The sequence below is a fragment of the Callorhinus ursinus genome, unplaced genomic scaffold, assembly GCF_003265705.2.
Source record: "Callorhinus ursinus isolate GAN/ISIS: 27379988/994484 unplaced genomic scaffold, GSC_fseal_2.0 scaffold1, whole genome shotgun sequence".
Taxonomy (NCBI): Eukaryota; Metazoa; Chordata; class Mammalia; order Carnivora; family Otariidae; genus Callorhinus; species Callorhinus ursinus.
This window is the reverse complement of record NW_027397063.1, coordinates 148,254,316-148,273,304: the sequence shown is the minus strand read 5'-3', so window position 1 is coordinate 148,273,304 and position 18,989 is coordinate 148,254,316. Positions and strand designations below refer to the sequence as shown.

The 18,989-nt window shown below is 41.2% G+C and overlaps 2 protein-coding genes across 8 annotated transcripts in view; both read right to left on the bottom strand.

Annotated features, from left to right (window-relative positions):
• ZNF197 (zinc finger protein 197) overlaps window positions 1-7,983 on the bottom strand; it is a 45,244-nt gene extending 37,261 nt beyond the window's left edge. The window contains exons 1-2 of one of the 3 annotated variants that reach the window (XM_073902824.1): window positions 7,853-7,969; window positions 353-531 (exon numbers count right to left, since the gene is read on the bottom strand). The gene's annotated coding sequence lies outside the window, so the exon portion shown is untranslated. Of the gene's footprint in view, window positions 1-352; window positions 532-7,852 lie in introns of all 3 variants that reach the window. The other 2 variants (XM_073902802.1, XM_025885068.2) reach the window with 2 other exon arrangements.
• ZNF660 (zinc finger protein 660) lies at window positions 3,011-14,945 on the bottom strand. 5 transcript variants are annotated; one of them, XM_073902873.1, is made up of 5 exons: window positions 14,860-14,945; window positions 14,077-14,210; window positions 13,705-13,805; window positions 12,675-12,769; window positions 3,011-8,376 (listed from the first exon to the last, which is right to left on the bottom strand). In XM_073902873.1, the coding sequence occupies exon 5, from the start codon at window positions 8,196-8,198 to the stop codon at window positions 7,206-7,208; it is 993 nt and encodes a 330-aa protein (XP_073758974.1). In that variant the 5' UTR covers window positions 8,199-8,376; window positions 12,675-12,769; window positions 13,705-13,805; window positions 14,077-14,210; window positions 14,860-14,945; the 3' UTR covers window positions 3,011-7,205. The 5 variants fall into 5 exon arrangements, with proteins under 5 accessions (XP_073758974.1, XP_073758975.1, XP_073758982.1 ...); XM_073902874.1 differs by lacking the exon at window positions 14,077-14,210 and adding an exon at window positions 9,836-10,063 and having other exon boundaries at window positions 14,860-14,897; XM_073902881.1 differs by lacking the exon at window positions 14,077-14,210 and having other exon boundaries at window positions 12,647-12,769; window positions 14,860-14,897.
• Window positions 14,946-18,989: the final 4,044 nt, after the last annotated feature.

Here is an 18,989-nt window from a genome sequence, read left to right as displayed (position 1 = left end):
GAATAACATGGCCTGGGCCCTCAGGACGCTTGTTACCTCCTCAATGAGTTGCACCTACTATCTTAGCTTGTACCACCTGGACTTATATATAGAAGGTCATGGCTCTTGAGTACACTATGCTTTGGAGAGGCCCAAAGGCAGTAGTCCCGAGATCAATCTAGTATCTCCTAGCCTTAGAAGTGGCTGGGAAGCAGAACAAAATGTAACTGAGGCCCTTCCCAGTCCAAGAGATTGTGCAGATACTTTTGGGGGTACTGGAAAATAATGGAAGTAGTTACTACACAGGTGAAGGGATTATTTCTTGACACTAAATTCTTTGAGTCAAATATTAAAAGTAGCTTTTGCTTGTTACCTGAAGAATATGCCATCTGTGTTCTATACCACAGTCACCTCTGCCGACCTGTAATTTTTGTGCAACTCTTGAGGAATGCTTCTATCCATCCTGACAGCCTTCCACTTGTAGTGTGCACTATGACAACTCAGTCTATTTTGCTTCAGGGCTTTCTCTTCCAGCCAGGTCTCAGGTACTGCCTGGAAGAAGTGGGTGAGAAAAACAGCCCCAAGGGCAACCCTAAAAGAATGACCAATAACAACTGGTGCATAAATGCCCAAGTTTCCCATGCTTTGACAAGAAAATTCTCAGCTATGCCCTACTTGGATCCTTAGGGGGCACCAAGTGAGATTGAGCCTTAGTTGCTCACAGTAGTATCACTCAATTCACACTTTATTGGCTTGTCCTCTATTGCTTGTCTTATTCTGCCTGCTGCCTCCCTTCTGCTTCTTGGGATCACCTCCCAAATAACCTACCTATCCCTAAGGACTTGTGTCAGGCTCTGCTTTTGGAGAAACCTAAACTTACAATCAACATTTTATATTCAAATAAGAATGTGTCCTTCCACAATGCCCAATTTTGTGAACACTCATGTATCAGTCTGATTAGAGACTAATTATCTTGTTGCCACCCACTAGAGGGGCAGGCTGAAAGCCCTCAAATGTAAGTTCTCTCCAGGAACTATCCTCAACTGAAGAAGTCTACCTCACCCAAAATCATGGTTCCCTTTTGGGTGGTGTGATGGAGCTTGTATTCAGTGATTGATTGATGAAGGGGTATAAGGGCCTAGACCTCTCGCCTCTGGTCTACGCAGTTCTGAAAGGACAGCCCGGTCTGACCAAGTTTGAAGCAACTCAGATGACTTCTCCTACTACTAATCTAGTGTTCTCCCTGCTCTATAGGTATTTATCACAAGAACACTCTCCAATAAATTTGCTGCATATTATCCTTTGTCTATGTATACTTCCTGAAAAGCTCAAACTAAAACAACTAGATAACTCAGTTTTTAAAAAATTTGTTAAGTTTTAAATAACTGTTCCATGAATACTTGCAAATGTGCATACCTAATTTTATATTACTTTCTTGGTTTAGTGTTTCCCAAATTTGAACCTTAAGGTTCATGAGTGGTGTAAAGGAGACAGCAGACTCCTTTCTAGGCAACATAGATAAGGACCTGACTAGTTCCCACTCTTCCCACTGACCATTTAAATGCACATGGCACAATTCGACCACAGGGATTATAGACATGCAAAAGCTATAACCAGTCTCTGAAACTAAGACCAGTGGACTCCAGATTTGGGAACCACAAGAGGTAACAGCATTAAGATTGACTCATGACTATAATTATTAGTGAGACTTTTATTTGCCACTGAGAGCCCATGACAAATCTCACAACCTTCCTTGATGTACTCCTCTGCTCCTGGTTGACTTTTTTCTAATGCATGCTTTCACTGAGGGTATAGTCCTTTAACATCTGGGCTTCTTGTGGAAATCTCACTTCCAATTCTCCACCTCTTACAAGCCCACAGATTCAAATCCTGCCCTTGCAGCAGATAAAATCTATGTCCCTTGGTGACCAATATCACCAAACTGCCTCACAGCACCCAAGGTATCACCACCCACTTACCTTGCTGGCTTCCACCTCCTCTTCATTTTAGGCTCTGTGCATTTATTTCATCTTCTCAAGTCCTTTAAAAGGATGTTTAAATTTTACCCAGAATTTCTAGGTTGTTTTGTAGCCAAAGGGCTTTACAATTATCTAGTTTGCTGTACTGTTCTATTATACCTTTTTTAAAGATATGAATATCTGCTCAATTCTGTGGTAAAACAAACACTGCAAATGTGACAGCATTTTATTTCATACTCTGTAAACTGGTTGCTAATTTGTCATGATTATACAAACTTTAGTGTATGTCTCAATAATTTTGTAATTTATAGGTTCTTCTGAGGGAAAAAATGGACAATCATCACAGTAGTCATGTACAGTCTGGGATCCTAATGAAAAATTTTCTTCAATTCCCACTGCAAAAGTATTGTTTTATATAGATCCCTGGACCCTGGTCCAGATTTGGTGGGCCTCAGAAATTGATCTGTATGTGTGCTGTTACCTCTTGTGGTTCCCAAATTTGGAGTCCACTGGTCTTAGTTTCAGAGACTGGTTATAGCTTTTGCATGTCTATAATCCCTGTGGTCAAATTGTGCCATGTGCATTTAAATGGTCAGTGGGAAGAGTGGGAACTAGTCAGGTCCTTATCTATGTTGCCCAGAAAGGAGTCCGCCATCTTCTTTACACCACTCATAAACCTACTTTCTGGAGCAGAAACAAGTCAGGGAACATGGCTGGTTTTATATAGCCATCTGAGGTCTATATAATAGTAAAGATTTGAAACAAAAATGGGTCCAGAGAAAGAGCTGGGACAATAACCGGCTGTACAAGTCCTCTAAGGAAATTACAGGACATTTTCTATTGGCTAGAGAGCTCTCATTTATGTAGTAGAAGTATGAAAATAACAAGTTTCATGTTGCGTTTAAATCAGAAATAAGCCATATCACTTCATTTCAAAAAGAGCTGCCTAAAGAAAAGCAAACTGAACTGTTTTCTTCCCATTCTGAACAAAGGAAGCAACAAGAAAAAAAATTCAGTGATATTTATAACAATAATAACAGATTTATTGGAGGAATTATAACTATGTCCTGCAAAAAGTTTTATGACATCAGAAGTGATTAAAAACAGTCTAGTTTCTGAAAACAATCTAACAATACAAGCATACTATTTTATTTATTTATATTAAATGGAATTATTTATATTTAATGGAAAAATAAAAAAAAAGAAGTCTGTTACTGAGGATACAGAACTAAAATGAAATTTAGTCTTATGGGATTTAAATGCAACAGAATTATTCAGCTATTTAAAGTCCTTTTTGGTTTTGATTTTCTTCTCAGTTCCAAGTAAGAATTAATACAGTACACACCATCAATAAAAAATATCTCTAAACCTAGGGAGACACTCTTCTCTCTATGCAGAATTCATTGTCTTTCATATTTCCCTTTAATCAAGGCTATATAAAATGAGATTTTATTTCACACTATCTCAACTAAAAGGAGACATATATATTTCTATTCCACACAAGAGCAATTCTACATAACCAGGATGTCTATGGCTAAAAATATCGCCTCTTCATAGTCCTCCAGAATATTCAGGGTACTAAAAACATAAATGAGTAAGTGTGAGTACACAGGAAGCCAGTAGATAACAAAAACAGGGATGGGTAATACAGAGTAGTCTAGTGATATATATTTCAAAAGAACTGGGTTTTTGATGGAGAATATAGAAAAGATGGCAATAAAGAGAGGTAAATGGGTAGAGGGAGACTAACAATTGAGGGGTTGCAGAGGAAGCACTGCTATTAAGGAACAACCAGGTTTCCATTAGCACAGGAAGCTGGAAAAAACATAAGGAGACCCTGAATCCAGAGAGCATCTTGAAAAGCCAATATGCTGAAAATTATGGAGTTAAGACTTAAGTTTGATGAAAGTATGGTAAGAACTGCATAATTAAACTCTGACTGAGGTTAACAGCTGGTAGTGTTGAAAAAGTCCCTGGAGGAAGGTGGATAATCAGTTTAAATTATATTGCAGAATATTTATCTGAAAGGACATGGGGACCACTTACCAGCATTTACTCTTGCAGCTCAAGACAAGTATCAGCCTAGAAAATGGGTGAAGGTCTATTATCTTACCTTGCCTGGGGCAAGATATGTGAAGATCTATATTCAGATTGCTGGGTTTGAGAAGACACAGTATCCTTCCAGAAGGTATTTACTCTTGAAGATCACAAAAATCTTTTAAGATGAAAAAGAAAGCCTATTTGAAAGAAATCTCAGACACTATGAGACAGTGATAGGAAAATGTCAGAGAATACCTGCTTAGTATCTGCTTAGTATTATGAAGTATCAACAAATCTGCTTGGTAATAATAAATGTTCAAAAAATAACCTCTGACAGGCATACAAGAAGCAACTGCCTATTTTCTTAGTTTTGGCCACCAGTAGACACTAGTCATGGGGAGTCTCCACATAGGTAATCAGCAGGTGAGGATGGCTGGCATGACAAAAGGCATGGGATACTAATTACAAACACCTCCCTTAATTTCAAAATGACACGCGACAAGGGAAAAATGATGGAAGGACCCTTACTGCAGTAGTGTAACCCACTGCCACAGGTGGATTACCCTACCCTTGTATCCACCCAGACTCTTGGGGAAGTGCCTACCCAATAGTCCTATCCCTGAATGCAGCAAACCTTGTTTTGAATAACTATACAAAGAGGGACTAACCTCCAAACCTTGCAAAGGTTTTTGAATAACCATACAAAGAGGGACTATTACATCCCAAAATTGAATGTAAGCCACTATCCTGTCGAAATAGGACAAAAGCAAACAATCCCTTTTCACACAACTATACCCTTCATAACCTTCTGCTTCTTTGTCTCTAGTAACAGCAAGGAAGAAATATATAATCCTTAAAACTAAATTACAAGATACAGAGATAAGCTGTAAATACAACTCAGAGAAGATATAGTATCTTCCTTATGAAACCATGATCAAATAATTATCCAGATACAATTGCTTTTCATAGAGGTGTCTACTCAAGAAAGTCCCAACTGGACTCCCACTCACATATAGAACTGCCATGATGGGCAGAGGCACTTTGGTATAAAGAAGAAAGCATGGATTTAAAACTTGGATCTGAGTTCAAATCCTGGCTCCAATCACTAACTAGTCAGTCACCTAATCTCACTGAGACTCAATTTTATTGTACAAATGTTGTAAGAATTGAATGGCATAACAATAATCACTACATGCATAAGACAAATGGCATTAGGCTTAGGAAAAGAGAAGTGACTGCGTTTAAGAATGGGCAGATTCTGGGGCGCCTAGGTGGCTCAGTCGTTGGACATCTGCCTTCGACTCTGGTCATGATCCCAGGGTTCTGGGATCGAGCCCTGTATCGGGCTCCCTGCTCTGCAGGAAGCCTGCTTCTCCCTCTCCCACTCCCCTTGCTTGTGTTCCCTCTCTGGCTCTCTCTCTGTCAAATAAATAAAAATAAAATCTTAAAAAAAAAAAGAATGGGCAGATTCTAAGTGTACCCAGATATATTGTGAGCTAAGGACTTAGAAGTTTAAAACACTGGTTGAAATGGGTTAAAGCCTTCCCAAAGGGCTGGACATAAAGAAAGGCAGAAAGAAAGGCAGAGGAAGCAAGTGAGCACCTGCAGTCCTGACTGCACAGCATCCCTCCCTTCTCCAGAGAAAGGCTTCCTCAAAAAGGGAGAAAGCAAACAGATCAGAAAGCCTCAGCTCCTTTCCTCACTTCCTGATTCTGAAAGAGTTGTGTGAAGAGAAGAGCTTGCAGTTAAGAGCTTCCAGTTATGGCCAACATCTGACAACTGGGAGGCTGCAAAAAATGAAAGCCTATATGCTGAAAATTATGGAGTTAAGACTTAAGTTTGATGAATTGCTCAGTTGCCAAACCAAATCTGGAAGTGTGTACCTCTAGACTTCCCCATAAGTAAGCAATCAATGTTCTTAAGGTTTTAGCTACTAGCATTTGATATTGTGTTCATTACACCTGAAAATGTCCTAAATGCTACCTTAGGTAAAACTTTTCCTGAATCACTCTGCGAGTTTAGAAACACTGCTCCAATGTCCCATACTTGAGCTATTTTCATTTACTATGGGCCAGCTTTGTCACACAATCCATGCATTATCTCATTAAATCCTCACAACCCTGTTAGGTAGGTCATTATTCCCTTTTTACAGATAAGTCTAAGGCTCAGCACAGTTAAGTGACTTGTCCAAAACTGACAAGCTAATGTGTGGCAGATCTGGGATCAGAAGACGTATCTCTGATCCCAAAGTTCGCACTTTAAGCTACTAAACTGTACATGAGAAGGCAGAGTCTTCCCCTCATTTTAGATTATGCTGACATCTTTACAGGTTATGCAGCTGCAATTGTTTCAGTTTCATAAGGGGTTATTATTTCTGGTTTTATAGATATATATTGAAAAGATGAAGTCTCTATTACCTGCCTTCTACAACTGTGGGAAAGAAGAATGCAATAAATTTGTTTTTCTTTTAACCTAAGAGTTAAAAAAAAGTCAGCTTATTTTAAAACTGCAAAAGACCAATGACTGGTGTTTATTATTTAATAAACAGGAAACAGGCTCTAAAAGGAAATGACTTGCTCATGCTCCCACTGCTACCAACTGCCAGTATTAGGGTGGAATCCCATGAGTTTAGGGTCCATGTTCTACATGACTTGCATAACACTGCTGAGTGAAAATGAGCACATACTCACTGCATTTAAAAAATACTGTATTTCTTTCCTGAATATAAAAGTACTACATTCTTGTAGAAAATCTAAGAAGCATAGAAAAGTATAAAGAAAATAGAAATCATCTATAATCCTATCACCCAATGATAATCACTGTCAACGTTTTGGTTTGGTATTATTTCATTCCCATTTTTCTCCTATAGGTAAATGTTTAAAAATTTGGATCAAATTTGTTTTTTATCTTCCATTTCATACAAATAATTTTCCCCATGACATTAAATATTCTTTAAGAATGTTTATAATGGCTGCAAAACCATCATGTAGATAGACTATCATTCATTTAAACCCTATACTACTGAAAATCTAGTTCTCTTCCTTCAGTTATATATGATGCTAGCATGAATATCCCTCTGTTAATCTTTGCCTGCTTCTGGTTACTTTCCCTGTATGGAGTCTTAGAAATTGAATTAAGGTTGAGAACAATGAAAAATTGTTTTTCCAGAAAGTAGCAATTAGGCCTACAAACGACAATATATGTTATTTATGATGTTTCTTTCTCCTCATTATGTTTTCTCTGGTGTTGAAGAAGTTGTGAGCTATAACGATAGGCTTTCCCACACTCACTACATTTATAGGGTTTCTCCTTAGTGTGGGTTCTCAAATGTAGAATAACTTGAGAAGTCTGCCTGAAGGTTTTTCCACATTCGTTACATTTATAGGGTTTCTCTCCAGTGTGAACTCTCTGATGATCAACAAGGTTTCGGTTAGAAGTAAAAGCTTTCCCACATTCATTACATTTGTAAGGTTTCTCTCTACGGTGAAGTCTCTGATGTTCACTAAGGGTCTTCCTTAAAATGAAAGCTTTTCCACACTCATCACACTCGTAAGGCTTCTCCCCTGTGTGAATTCTCTGATGGTCCATAATCTTTGTATTAGAAACACATGTTTTCCCACACTCCTTACATTTGTAAACTTTTTTTCCTTTGTGCATTCTTTGATGTTGAGTAAGGTTTGAACTACGGCTAAAGGCTTTCCCACACTCGATACAAGTGTAGGGCTTTTCCCCAGTGTGAACTCTATGATGTGAAATAAGACCTGAACTCCGACTAAAGGCTTTCCCACACTCCTTACATTCATAAGTTTTCTCCCCACTATGGATTCCCTGGTGCCGAATGAGGTGTGACTTACCACTGAAAGATTTCCCACATTCACTGCATGTGTAGGGCTTCAGTCCAGTGTGGATTCTTCGATGAACAACAAGGTTGGAGCTATGACTGAAGGCTTTTCCACACTCCTTACACTTATAGGGTTTCTCTCCTGTGTGTATTCTTTCATGTACTGTAAGATTTGCACTCTGACTAAAGGCTTTCCCACACTCAGTACATACATACTGTTTCTTTTCAGCCTGAACTCTCATGTTTGTTGCAGGATCCAAGCACTGACTACCATCTTTTTCAGAGTCTTGCTCACTCACTTCTGTAAGTGTTTTATTGTCTTTAACTGTCTTATGCCTGAAGCTTCTTGTCTTTCTCATATTGCCTTGCTTGAAGCATCACAGTGGCCTGTTGAATCTTCTCTTTCTCTTCAGAGGAGCTTTCTAAATTTTGACTTCCCTGGCATCACCTCTGTGGAGTTCTCTTGAAAGTGTGAGATCCTGATTTTTCAGGAATGATACTTTGGAATCAACACCTCCTCAGTCCCAGTTCCACCATCTGACAGAAGAAACAGAAATTGCACATGTCACCTATTCTCTATCCAAAGATAACAAGATGTGGTACACCACAAGGTCTCACATGGAAGAGGAAGTGTTCAAAGACAGAGGGAACTGATCAAAAATGAGATGAGAAAAATGACGGTAGACCCAGAGGCCAAGGTAAAGGCTTATGGAAAGATAGGAGGGGAACCCAACAGGTCCAGCATCAGGATAAGCAATGAGTAATATAAAATCCACCCAGGTTTCCTCCTGTCTCACACTCTACTCCCAGAATTGGAGCCATCAAACTCCTCATCTGGTCCCTAGAAAAAATGAAATGAAAGATCCTTAGTTCAGTAGCTCTTCAAAACAGTTTGGCTTTTAGTTCTTGCTGACCTATTCAGACAGACTGAGCACATGCAGCTGGATCCAGCTACAGAGCAGTCCCTACAGAATAGGCTATGGTGTGACTAGGCTCCAGTAGGCTCTGGTACTGGAAGAACAGTCTGTCTGCTTCCCACCAAGCTATCACTCTGACAAGCTATCACCCAATCTACTGTGCAAACCTGAGAGGCTGAGCTGGGGAACAGGGCTAGCTAAAGCATGGCAGGGTAAGGCCATGCTCTGATAAGACCTTGCATGGTAGAATAGTAAAGTATCTAACATTGGCAAAAGGGTGAAAGTAGGAGACAGCACAACCAAAACGGGCCAATACATGACACTGATGTCAGGAATGAGCAGGAACTTCCCAACGGGTTTGACATGAAACTTGGGATATACAGAAAGGGATTGCGATCATAAAAGAAAACAGAAAGATGACTCCATGATATTAACACATAATTAATGTTTTTTTACTATGTTCCTCTTCAAACTTGTCCATATTTATAGTATATACGGTTACAAATATACGGTAGATATAATTTTGCATCCTACCATATGTAATTTTCCACATTGCTATTTCATCATAAGATCATTTTATGATTATATAATACACTACCAATTGAATTCATTATGATTTACCTACAATTTTGCTAGTGTTAGATGTTTTTGTTGCTCCCTGCAGTTTAACCACTTCAATAATGCTATCATGATCACTTTATGCAAAGTTTTCTTCCTAATGAAATATATCCCTAGGATAAAAGTTCCACAAAGGAGTTACTGGGTCAGAGGGAATGAAATTTTTTTGCAGTACTGCCTATTGCTTTTCAAAAAAGTCTGACCAGTTTCCACTGTCTCAAAGCTTTTCATAAGCTGAGTCACACTCTGAAGGAGGAACATGTCCAATGGTGAGTGCTCAAGACCAGCAAGAAAGGAAGAGAGCTTCCAACTGAGGTTAGAGTTCATATTTCAGGAATACAGGTGCCACTGATGCCATACAGGGACAAATATATACAAATCTGTGCTCAAGATAAAAAGGGGAGGCAGAGAAAATGGTGGCAGGGGGGTGGATTCTTGCCAGGATCCTGAAGCACACTCACATCCGGCTGTTGCTACCTCTCCTAATCAAAGAGGAAGAAACTCAGTGAGAAGCCAGGTGCCTGCAGAGCAGAGTAGAACAGTAAATGAAGCCATTTCCAGAGTTCTCTGAGAAAGTTGATGGTTCTGAGTTTCTTTTCCATGTGTAATCTTCTCTGAAACTCTTTTCTTCATACATGTCTTAAAGTAGTAATTATTGAGTGTTCTACTCCATACATTCTGTTTTGGATCTAACAGGGAAAATTTTAAAAAGCATTATTAGAGAAAAGTAGAAAATAACTATTTGTGGTATGAATGAATGGATGGATGAACAGCTGGGTAAGTTTATATAATTAATATGATAGAGGCCTCTCATTTTGCTAGCAAATTGTCTTCTGCTAACTTGTATTATTTTTTAATTCTTTTTATAGTATTTCTTATGAAAAGTTGGGAAATTACTTTAGAGGATCCCCATAATTACTAGAACAAAACATTTTAGAGATTCAGAATGAGACAATGCCTTGAAGCCAACCCCAGCATGTCTCATTTCTAGGCATAACTGATCTAAATCGTCTTAGCTAGCTACTGTAGTAACTATTCTATTGTTAAAAGCTGCTACGGTAAAGATCAGTATTGTGGCTTTCAAGAAAGAGGTGTCTGTGGAAACTGTTAATAGCCAGGTATTTACATGGCTCCGTCACAAAGCAATAAATACCATTATTGGACATAATAAAATAAAGCATTGTTACATACTGAATGTGTCCCCCCCCAAATTCATATGTTGAAGTTCTAACCCCCAATGTGACTGTATTTGAAGATGTGACCTTTAAGGAGGTAATTAAGGTTAAATGAGATCATAAGGGCTTGATCTGATAGGATTAGTGTGTCCTTATAAGACAGAAGAGAGCTCACTTTTGCTTCCACTCCTGCCTCCCCACCCCCCAACAAACTAAGGATAGCCATATGAGCACACAACAAGAAGGTGGCCATCTATTAGCCAGGAAGACAGTCCTCACCAGAAACTGAATCAGGTGATCACCTTGATCTTGGACTTCCAGGCTCCAGAACTGTGAGAAAAGGAGTATCTGTTGTTTACGCTGCCCAGTCTGGGATTTTGTTATGGCAGCCTGAGCACACTAATAGAAGCATGAAATATCACATCTACCTTTCAGGAGCTTACAGTGGAGTAAATGGTGAAAAATGAGGAGACCAAATTAAGATTTACAAAGTACCCAATCAGGAGGTGAAGGGTGCTAGGGAAGGGAACAATTACTGGGGCGAGGAATGCTCGGGGAGAGGTGCTTTAAGAAGGAAAACCTTTGGCTGAGCCCCAGAACATGAAGGAATTGTTTCCTCAAAAAGAAGCTTATGGGGGAGGGGGAGGCAAAAAAAAATGAAGGTTGCACAGGGCCAGTGTACTCAGAAATAAGTGGGCGATTACACTATCACGTAGCTTCATGATGGTGGGGCTTTTATTCATTTTGTTTACCTTTGTCTTCCCAGCATCTAGCACAGTTCCAAGCATACAGTAGGCACCAAAAAATTTTTTTTGAATGAACAAATGTAAGAATTAAGTTGCCTGAAATGATATGAGCCAGAACACTGAAATTATGGGGCACATATCAATATAATTTAATGGTCAATGGGTAACAAGCCACCCTCATTTTCTTTCCCCACTCTACATTTTTTTTTCTACCTCGTTCTCCTCTCTCACTCTCACTTGTCAAGAATACAGTTTCTAGCATCATTATTAATAGTGGCTCCCTTAACTCACAAAAATATTCCAGTCTGGGCAATATATTTCATATCATCCTGCCTAAAAGTGGTATTAGGAAAAGAACGCTTTAGGGTATAATATTGTATATCAATTATACTTCAATTAAACATGTTTTTTTTAAAAGAAATGATTTAGGAAGATTAGCCCAGATGGATTAGAGGTGAAAAAAAAAACGGAGGAAGAGAAATGAGTTGGGAGACAACTTTAGGAATGCAGTATGGGTGACCATTAGAGGGTCTGCCACTTTCTAAGTATCCGATAAATGTTTGTGAATGACTGAACAAATGAATGAGATAGTGAGACCCTAATCCGGGATGATAGGAAAGAGAACAATGAAATGCAGCAATTTCCAGAAAAGCATACACTTGTATCAGATTGGACACAGAGGATGACTAAAAGAAAGAATTCAAGGTTATCAGATCCAGGTCTGAATATCAACAATGGTAATGTCCCTAAGAAAGATTAAGATGTAGGAAAATACTTTAGATGAGAAGAGGAAGAATATGTCAGGAATGCAAATTTGAGAATAAGATGGAGGGGACAAAGGAAGCTCACTGAGATAGAGATTTTGGTTAGAAGAGCAGGAACGGAGAAAGAGAAATGCACAAGGATGTGCCATAAGGAAGCCCAAGGTGGTTCTGGGGGACCTGAGAAGGAAGCAAGACTTATCAGAAAATCAGGGAGGGCCAGTCTGAGGAGACGTTGGTCAAAAAGAAACCTGACGATTTGTCCTCTGCCTGACTGGATGGGAAATTCCCTCAGAAAACCTGAAAAAATTCCCAGGCACTAGGAGAAAGGTGAACTCCTGGCTGGAGAAGCAAAAGGAGGGACAGGGCCAGTAGGACACTAAAAGAGATCCAAGCAACTGTGAATAAAAGCATAATCTCAGAGACAACTGCCAAATGGATGAGAACAAACGAAGCCCCCCAAATCTCTGACCTACAAATCCCTGAGACTGATGGGTGAGTGTTCTGATCTTAGGACCACCATTCACTTCAGGCTGTGAGAAACTCACAAAGGGCAGAGTTCTATTCCCAGAAAGAGAAAGAGGTTTTACCTCGGGAGGTTGTATTCCTTTAACTCACCAGCAGCACCTGCCTGTTCAGGTTTCTGTGAGCAGTAGTCACATGGTCCTTGGTTACTGATTAGCTGTCACGGAGTGAGGAGTAAGAGGGAATACCTGAAAAATTCCAGAGAAGACAGATGAATGAAATATAAAAATTGAAAGAAAAAAAAACTGGGAGAAAATATCAGGGGACTACTTGGTCTCAGGAAGCAAAAGGCCTATGCCTTAAGCATAAAACAAAGCCTGACATCATAACAAAAGCAGATAGATTTGACCATACAGAAATTCCTGTACTTCAAAAAAACACCATAACAAATCTGTAATATAAACTAGAGTTGCCTTATACTAGAATTAATTGGGTGTATGTCTGTGTCACTCCTCCTCACAAGTACACATTAAGCTCTAAGTCCCTGAGAGCAAGGCCCATGGTATTCATGGGTGGAATTCCACAAAGTACCTAGCACAAAGAGGGCTCAGTAAATGTTTTGTGATTTGAAATGTTAAACAAGTTCAAGATTCTAATTCTATCTGGGTGCAGGGATGATAAGAACTGCATTCTTCACACAATGACCACCACCATCCCTCTTCCACTTGTTCATCCTTTTTGTACTTCATATTGTCTGAACACCATGACAGTATATTTACAATCTTGGCAATGCTGTCTCAACAGGGCCATCCAACAGGCCCCCAATTCTATACTGACCATCTAACTACTCAGAGATTCTCAGAATGTCAGAGCTGGAAGGAATCACCCAGCTCTCCCAGTGTCTTCTATCAAAATGTAGTGATGGGGAAACCCCCAAACTTAGAAGAAAGCTGCAACTCAAATCCAAGTCTCCTGACACCCAAATTTGAGTTCAACTATATTACCTTTCCTCCCATCCCCAAAATGTACTCCTCAAGGTCCAGAGGCCCCACTCCCTCTTCTCTGCTTCTCTCCTCCTCAATAAATAGCCATCCAGAAAATGCTCCCTTTCAGCCATGGTCCCCTTCCTCTAGTCAGCAGGATTCCTGTCCCCAAATAACTAATTTCACGGTATAGATCTCACCTGCCCAGCACAGCCTCACTCCAAAGGATGTGCCCAGCACAAATCTTGCCTGATCTCTTCCTTGGGTTTGGTGAGGAAGTTCTTAATGGAGTGTTGTATCGCTGTAAACAGATAGAAATGATTGAATTCTCTGAGAGCTCAACTCCAAGCAGACACTCAGGGCAGTGTCCCATCCCTGGGCAACTTCCTTTCCTAAGGAACTGTGAGCAGTAAGGATGAATTCCCATTCTGAAGATGAGGAAATGCAGCTCCCAGAGATTGAATGACTTGCCAAAGGTCGTATAGCTGGTGGGAGACAAATCTTCTGTGTCTGAAGGTAATCCTCATTCCATTAAACTACAGCTGCTCCTTTTCACCTGTTCTGTTTGATACCTAAAAGTCTCCATAGTCTTCTCTAACTGCAAAATGCATTCCAACTGCAATCCTGCTTTCCAGCCAAAGTTTGCAGCAGGGAGATGAGAAGGGGACTTTTTGAGTCAAGTATCTTTAGAGAGGAAAACCTAAGTCTTTAAAAGGAGGATAAAAGGTGAATGTTTTCTTGTTTCTTTATTTTTAACGATTACCTAGTTCTTAGGATTACTTGCCCTCAAAATCCGTTTTGTGTTTTCAACCCCTCCAGATTCCCAGACTGGGCTTCTAGCCCTTCAAGCTTGTTCCATTTCTTCCCTACAAGAAAATACCTCTTCTTTGTCCACACTGTAACCTCAGGACATAGCACTTTTTGGTAGATGCTCAATAAGTATTGAATGAACGAATGAATGAATCAGTAATCTCCTGCAAAACTCTGTTCCTCACGGGGAACACAGCTGGGATTAGACTGGTGATCCGATTCAAATCGGGGTTGTGGAGTCCTTTGAGCGTGGCTGGGATCTGGACTGCTATTACCAGGATGGCCTGCTGGCTAGGAGCGGGAATGACAAAGTTCTATAACCATTATCAGCCCTGTCAGAGCAAGCAGCTACGCTGTGTGGGAGACGAGACCCCAGACAAAGAGACAGCACCAAACGAGGTGAGGAAGAGGCCCTCAATTACCCCTAGAGAGATCTCCTCCCCGTCGCCGCAGCGGGCTGCGTTGAAGCAGGTCTGGGTCCCAGCCGGTGTTGCCCACCCTCTCCCAGAACACGGACCGAACCCCCACGCCAGGCTGCCACATACCCCTCACCGAGAGCGCCCGGCCCACATCTTGGAACACAGCGGAGAAGGAACTGCGTCACAGACTCCCCACTAACTCTCAACCTTACCCTCCGGCCCTTCTAGGCATCTGGAGGTTTTGGCCTCTCTGTGCCCTGGAGGTTCGATCCTCCCGCCCCTTCAGCAGTCCGCCAGCTTCGCGGGACCTCCGACCCCGCCTCCCGCAGAGTATTTGCCCTACCATTGACTGGGAGGATGAAAGGGCTTGGAGAGTTCCTCCAATTAACTCTAGAGGGCTCTAGAAGGGGGAGAGCCTGGGAAGGAGACGTGGTTAGGGCGGGAAGAGGAACCAACTAGGGGGCCAGGCTGCCTTTCTCCATCTGAGAGGCTCCCTGAAGTCACATTCCCTGCTCCAGAAAAGTCATCTTTCCTTCCACAAATCCAGCCTCAAAGCCAGGATCAGTTCCCAATTACTGGTAGCATATGAAAATACATATGGGGTGCCTAGTATGTCACTGTTTTAGACACTGCAGATGAGGTAGTGAAGAAAATGAACTCGCTGCCTCATAAGGCTTACTTTCAAGTCAGGGGATGCAATGATAAATACATCTGGGGGAAGAGTATTCCTAACAGAGGGAACATCAGGAGTGAAGTCCTTGAATCAGGAGGGAGGTGGGAAGGCACATTTCAGACCTTATAGACCATAAGGGCTTTGGATGTGTCAGTAATAATATTGGAGAATTTTGGAACTGAAGAGTGACATGATCTTACCTTTTTCTTTTCTTCCCACATATCCAAAATTTATTAACTATTGGATTCAAAAGAAGCCAAAAAACTTGTTCTAAAAATTCTGTGAATTTCTTGCTCATAGTCCCTGGTCATTCTGACAAAAACCACATATGGAAGTTTCAATCGATGACATAACATTTTAAAAATTTGCTCTGGCTGCTCTGTTGAGAACAGTCTGAAGGTGGGTGAGAGTAGAAGCAGAGAGATTAAGAGGTTATTGCAGTACTCCAGATGAGAAATGATGGTGGCTTGGATTAGCTTAGAAATGATGGAGATGATGAGAAACGGTTCTGCATATACAGTTGATTCTTGAATAATGCAGGGGTTAGGGACAGTGACCCTGATGTAAAAAGAAAATCCACATATCCACATTTTGACTCCCCCAAAACCTAACTATTGTTAAATTTGTTGACCAGAAGCCTTATGGATAACACAGTCAATTCACACTTTTGTATGTTCCATGTATAATGGCTCCTCAGCCAGCCTCTGACACCAAGGTCAACCCCATAAACACCACTGTGTTTGGAGACACAACTGCCCCTCAAGTCACATGCCCAGGGGATAGTCATGTCAAAGCTACAGCTGAGGGCCCAGCACCGTGGCCTGCCTGGCTGCCTTTAGGGGAGGTGTTTTCCTGGGTCTCTACTCCTAGCAGTCCTACCTCTGTGGTGGACATAATGAGAAACAGCCTCACCAAGAGGATCCCTCATCCCTATCCTGGGCTTGTTAGAGTAAAAACCTCTGAGCCATTGACCATGTTTTCCTTCAGGGTTGGATCTGGTTCTTTGGGAGGCAAATGCTTGGCCTCAGGGAATAGCTTCATCGAGACTGGCCTATGTCCATCTTCCTCCCAGGCTGGACCATGTGTGGGCCCTGTTTAGATGGGAAATGAATATCTAGCCCTGACCTTTGTAATCCTGGAGCCAACTGAGTGCCTACAGATACAGCATTCCAACCCCATTCCCTGCCCTGCAATTTTCCCCAAAGTTGGGTGGTTTAAGGCTGTTGTTCAATCCCCGTGGTCACAGTCCTCCAAAGAAGATGGAAGTGCTCATGTCCCATTTTCCTCCAGATTTGGATGTGGCAGGACTCCTTCTGCCTGTTTGTCTCCTCCCCTCTCCCTATTTTCTACCCAGAACCCTTGTGTCTTCTCCAGAACTTACCATAAAACCTTGTACCTGTTCCTCTGCATAATTTTCATACGCCTATGCTCTGTAGACCAAGTGTGGAAAAGCACAGATTTGGATAAGGGGTGACATGGGGACTGGATCTGTTTCAAATTTCCTATGGCCCAGCTAACAGGGTAGAGAGAGTAGCACACCTTGATGGCTAGAAGGACTGACAACTGCATATGACAGTGTGTTTTGGGTTTAAGGATGCAGCCCAGGATAACATGGGTCCCAGGGGAGGTATACACAGGGAGATTCATCCCTGCCTGTTGGAACTGTTGCTGCTCAAACACCTCTCTGACCTGGAGCAGGCTGGACATCCCTATCACACTCCATACATTTCATCTTCTCTAACATAGTCATTTTTGTTTTAACTTTTTGCTTTATCATCCCAGGCAGATCATGAACATAAGTATCTTACCTAAGGAACATGGGCCTGGCTTTACAGCTGCTGAGCTGGGAAAAACAAGGCAGGATTTCATTATAGGATGTAACATATCCCTGAGCAACTCCTGACATCCCATTTTAAAATCCAGAGGGACTCCCTCATTACACCTCCTCCTTTTTCCAACAATAGGGCATGAAAGGGAAGCTATTTGCAGAGGAAGCAAGCTAAGGTTACTTTTTATTAAAGATTAATAGTCTTCGAGTTTGTGGTCTGATATGTATGGAGCTTAGACATCATAACTCCTGTCACTGCAACAAGAGAAATGCTGAGCAAGCTGAAAATCAACAAGTCCTCAAAAATCCATCAGAGAACTGAGATCTCAAGGCAAACTGCCACCACAAAAATGAGAGACAGATGAATACAGAAGAGTCACAGACTCAGAAGCACAAGAGTCTGGAGGAGCTAGGATCTGGGCTGCAAATGACTGAAGAATCTCTGGAGGCTCCATGAGCATGGTTGGAAAGTGAAAATCTCCAGGGGGGTAATTCTGGTGGGGGCCTCCACACTTCTGTGACTTACCTCAAGTAGCCCTACAACATTGTCACAATGAAGGTCAAGGAAAAGTTGTTCAACTTCCATCTGGAAGAGAAGAGAAGCAACCATCTGAAACATACCCAGAGCCTTCTGTTCTCCTTAAAGAAGCCTTCCCTCAAGGGAAATTGTGTTAGCAGAGCAACCACTTTGGGTTTGATCAGAGCATAACTGACCTGGAGAAAGGAAATCCCCAAATCTAGACCCCTCCAGGTTTCTATGTAGAGGAAGGGACCCAACTCCAGCTCCTTCTATTCTCTTAGCTAATGGGAACAAAAGTCTGAGAAGCACTTGTAAAGGCCAAGTCCCAGAGACATACTTTCACTAAAACCCTTGAGATCTAATCATACAACTACACAACACTTCCCCTACTTTTCCACTGCATTAATGTGGCTCTGGTTATCAAGACATGATTTCAAGTGAAAGAATGTCAACTCTCAGATTTTACTGAAGAATAACTATCATGGAAAACCCAAAGCAAACAGTAGGGACAAGCAACAAAAACCTCCTGCAAAATAAAAAGCACCTCAGAGGAATTTATAGCTTCAAACATTATGGCTCACAGCAAACAGTGAACATGGGAATAACTCCCAGAACATAAAATAACTCACATTAAAGGAAAATTTACTTCACTAGTTTTTGCTCAGTACATTATGTCCAGATTTCCACCTAACATTACAAAGCATGTTAAAAGGCAAACACAACAGAGTTTGAAGAAACAGAGCCCACAACAGAACCAGACTGGGATATGACTGAGATTGGGTAGTTACAGAACTGGGAATTTTTTTAAATAATTTTTATTGTTATGTTAATCACCATACATTACATCATTAGTTTTTGATGTAGTGTTCCATGATTCATTGTTTGTGCATAACACCCAGTGCTCCACGCAGAATGTGCCCTCTTTAATACCCATCACCAGGCTAACCCATCCCCCCAAACCCTCCCCTCTAGAACCCTCAGTTTGTTTTTCAGAGTCCATCGTCTCTCATGGTTCGTCTCCCCCTCCGACTTACTCCCCTTTATTGTTCCCCTCCTGCTATCTTCTTCTTCTTTTTTTTTCTTAACATATATTGCATTATTTGTTTCAGAAGTACAGATCCGTGATTCATCAGTCTTGTATAATTCACAGTGCGCACCATAGCACATACCCTCCCCAATGTCTATCACCCAGCCACCCCATCCCTCCCACCCCCCACCACTCCAGCAACCCTCAG

Coding starts and splice junctions, on each gene's coding strand:
- ZNF660 (XM_073902873.1), bottom strand. CDS start 8,198: ATGAGAAAGACAAGAAGCTTCAGGCATAAGACAGTTAAAGACAATAAA.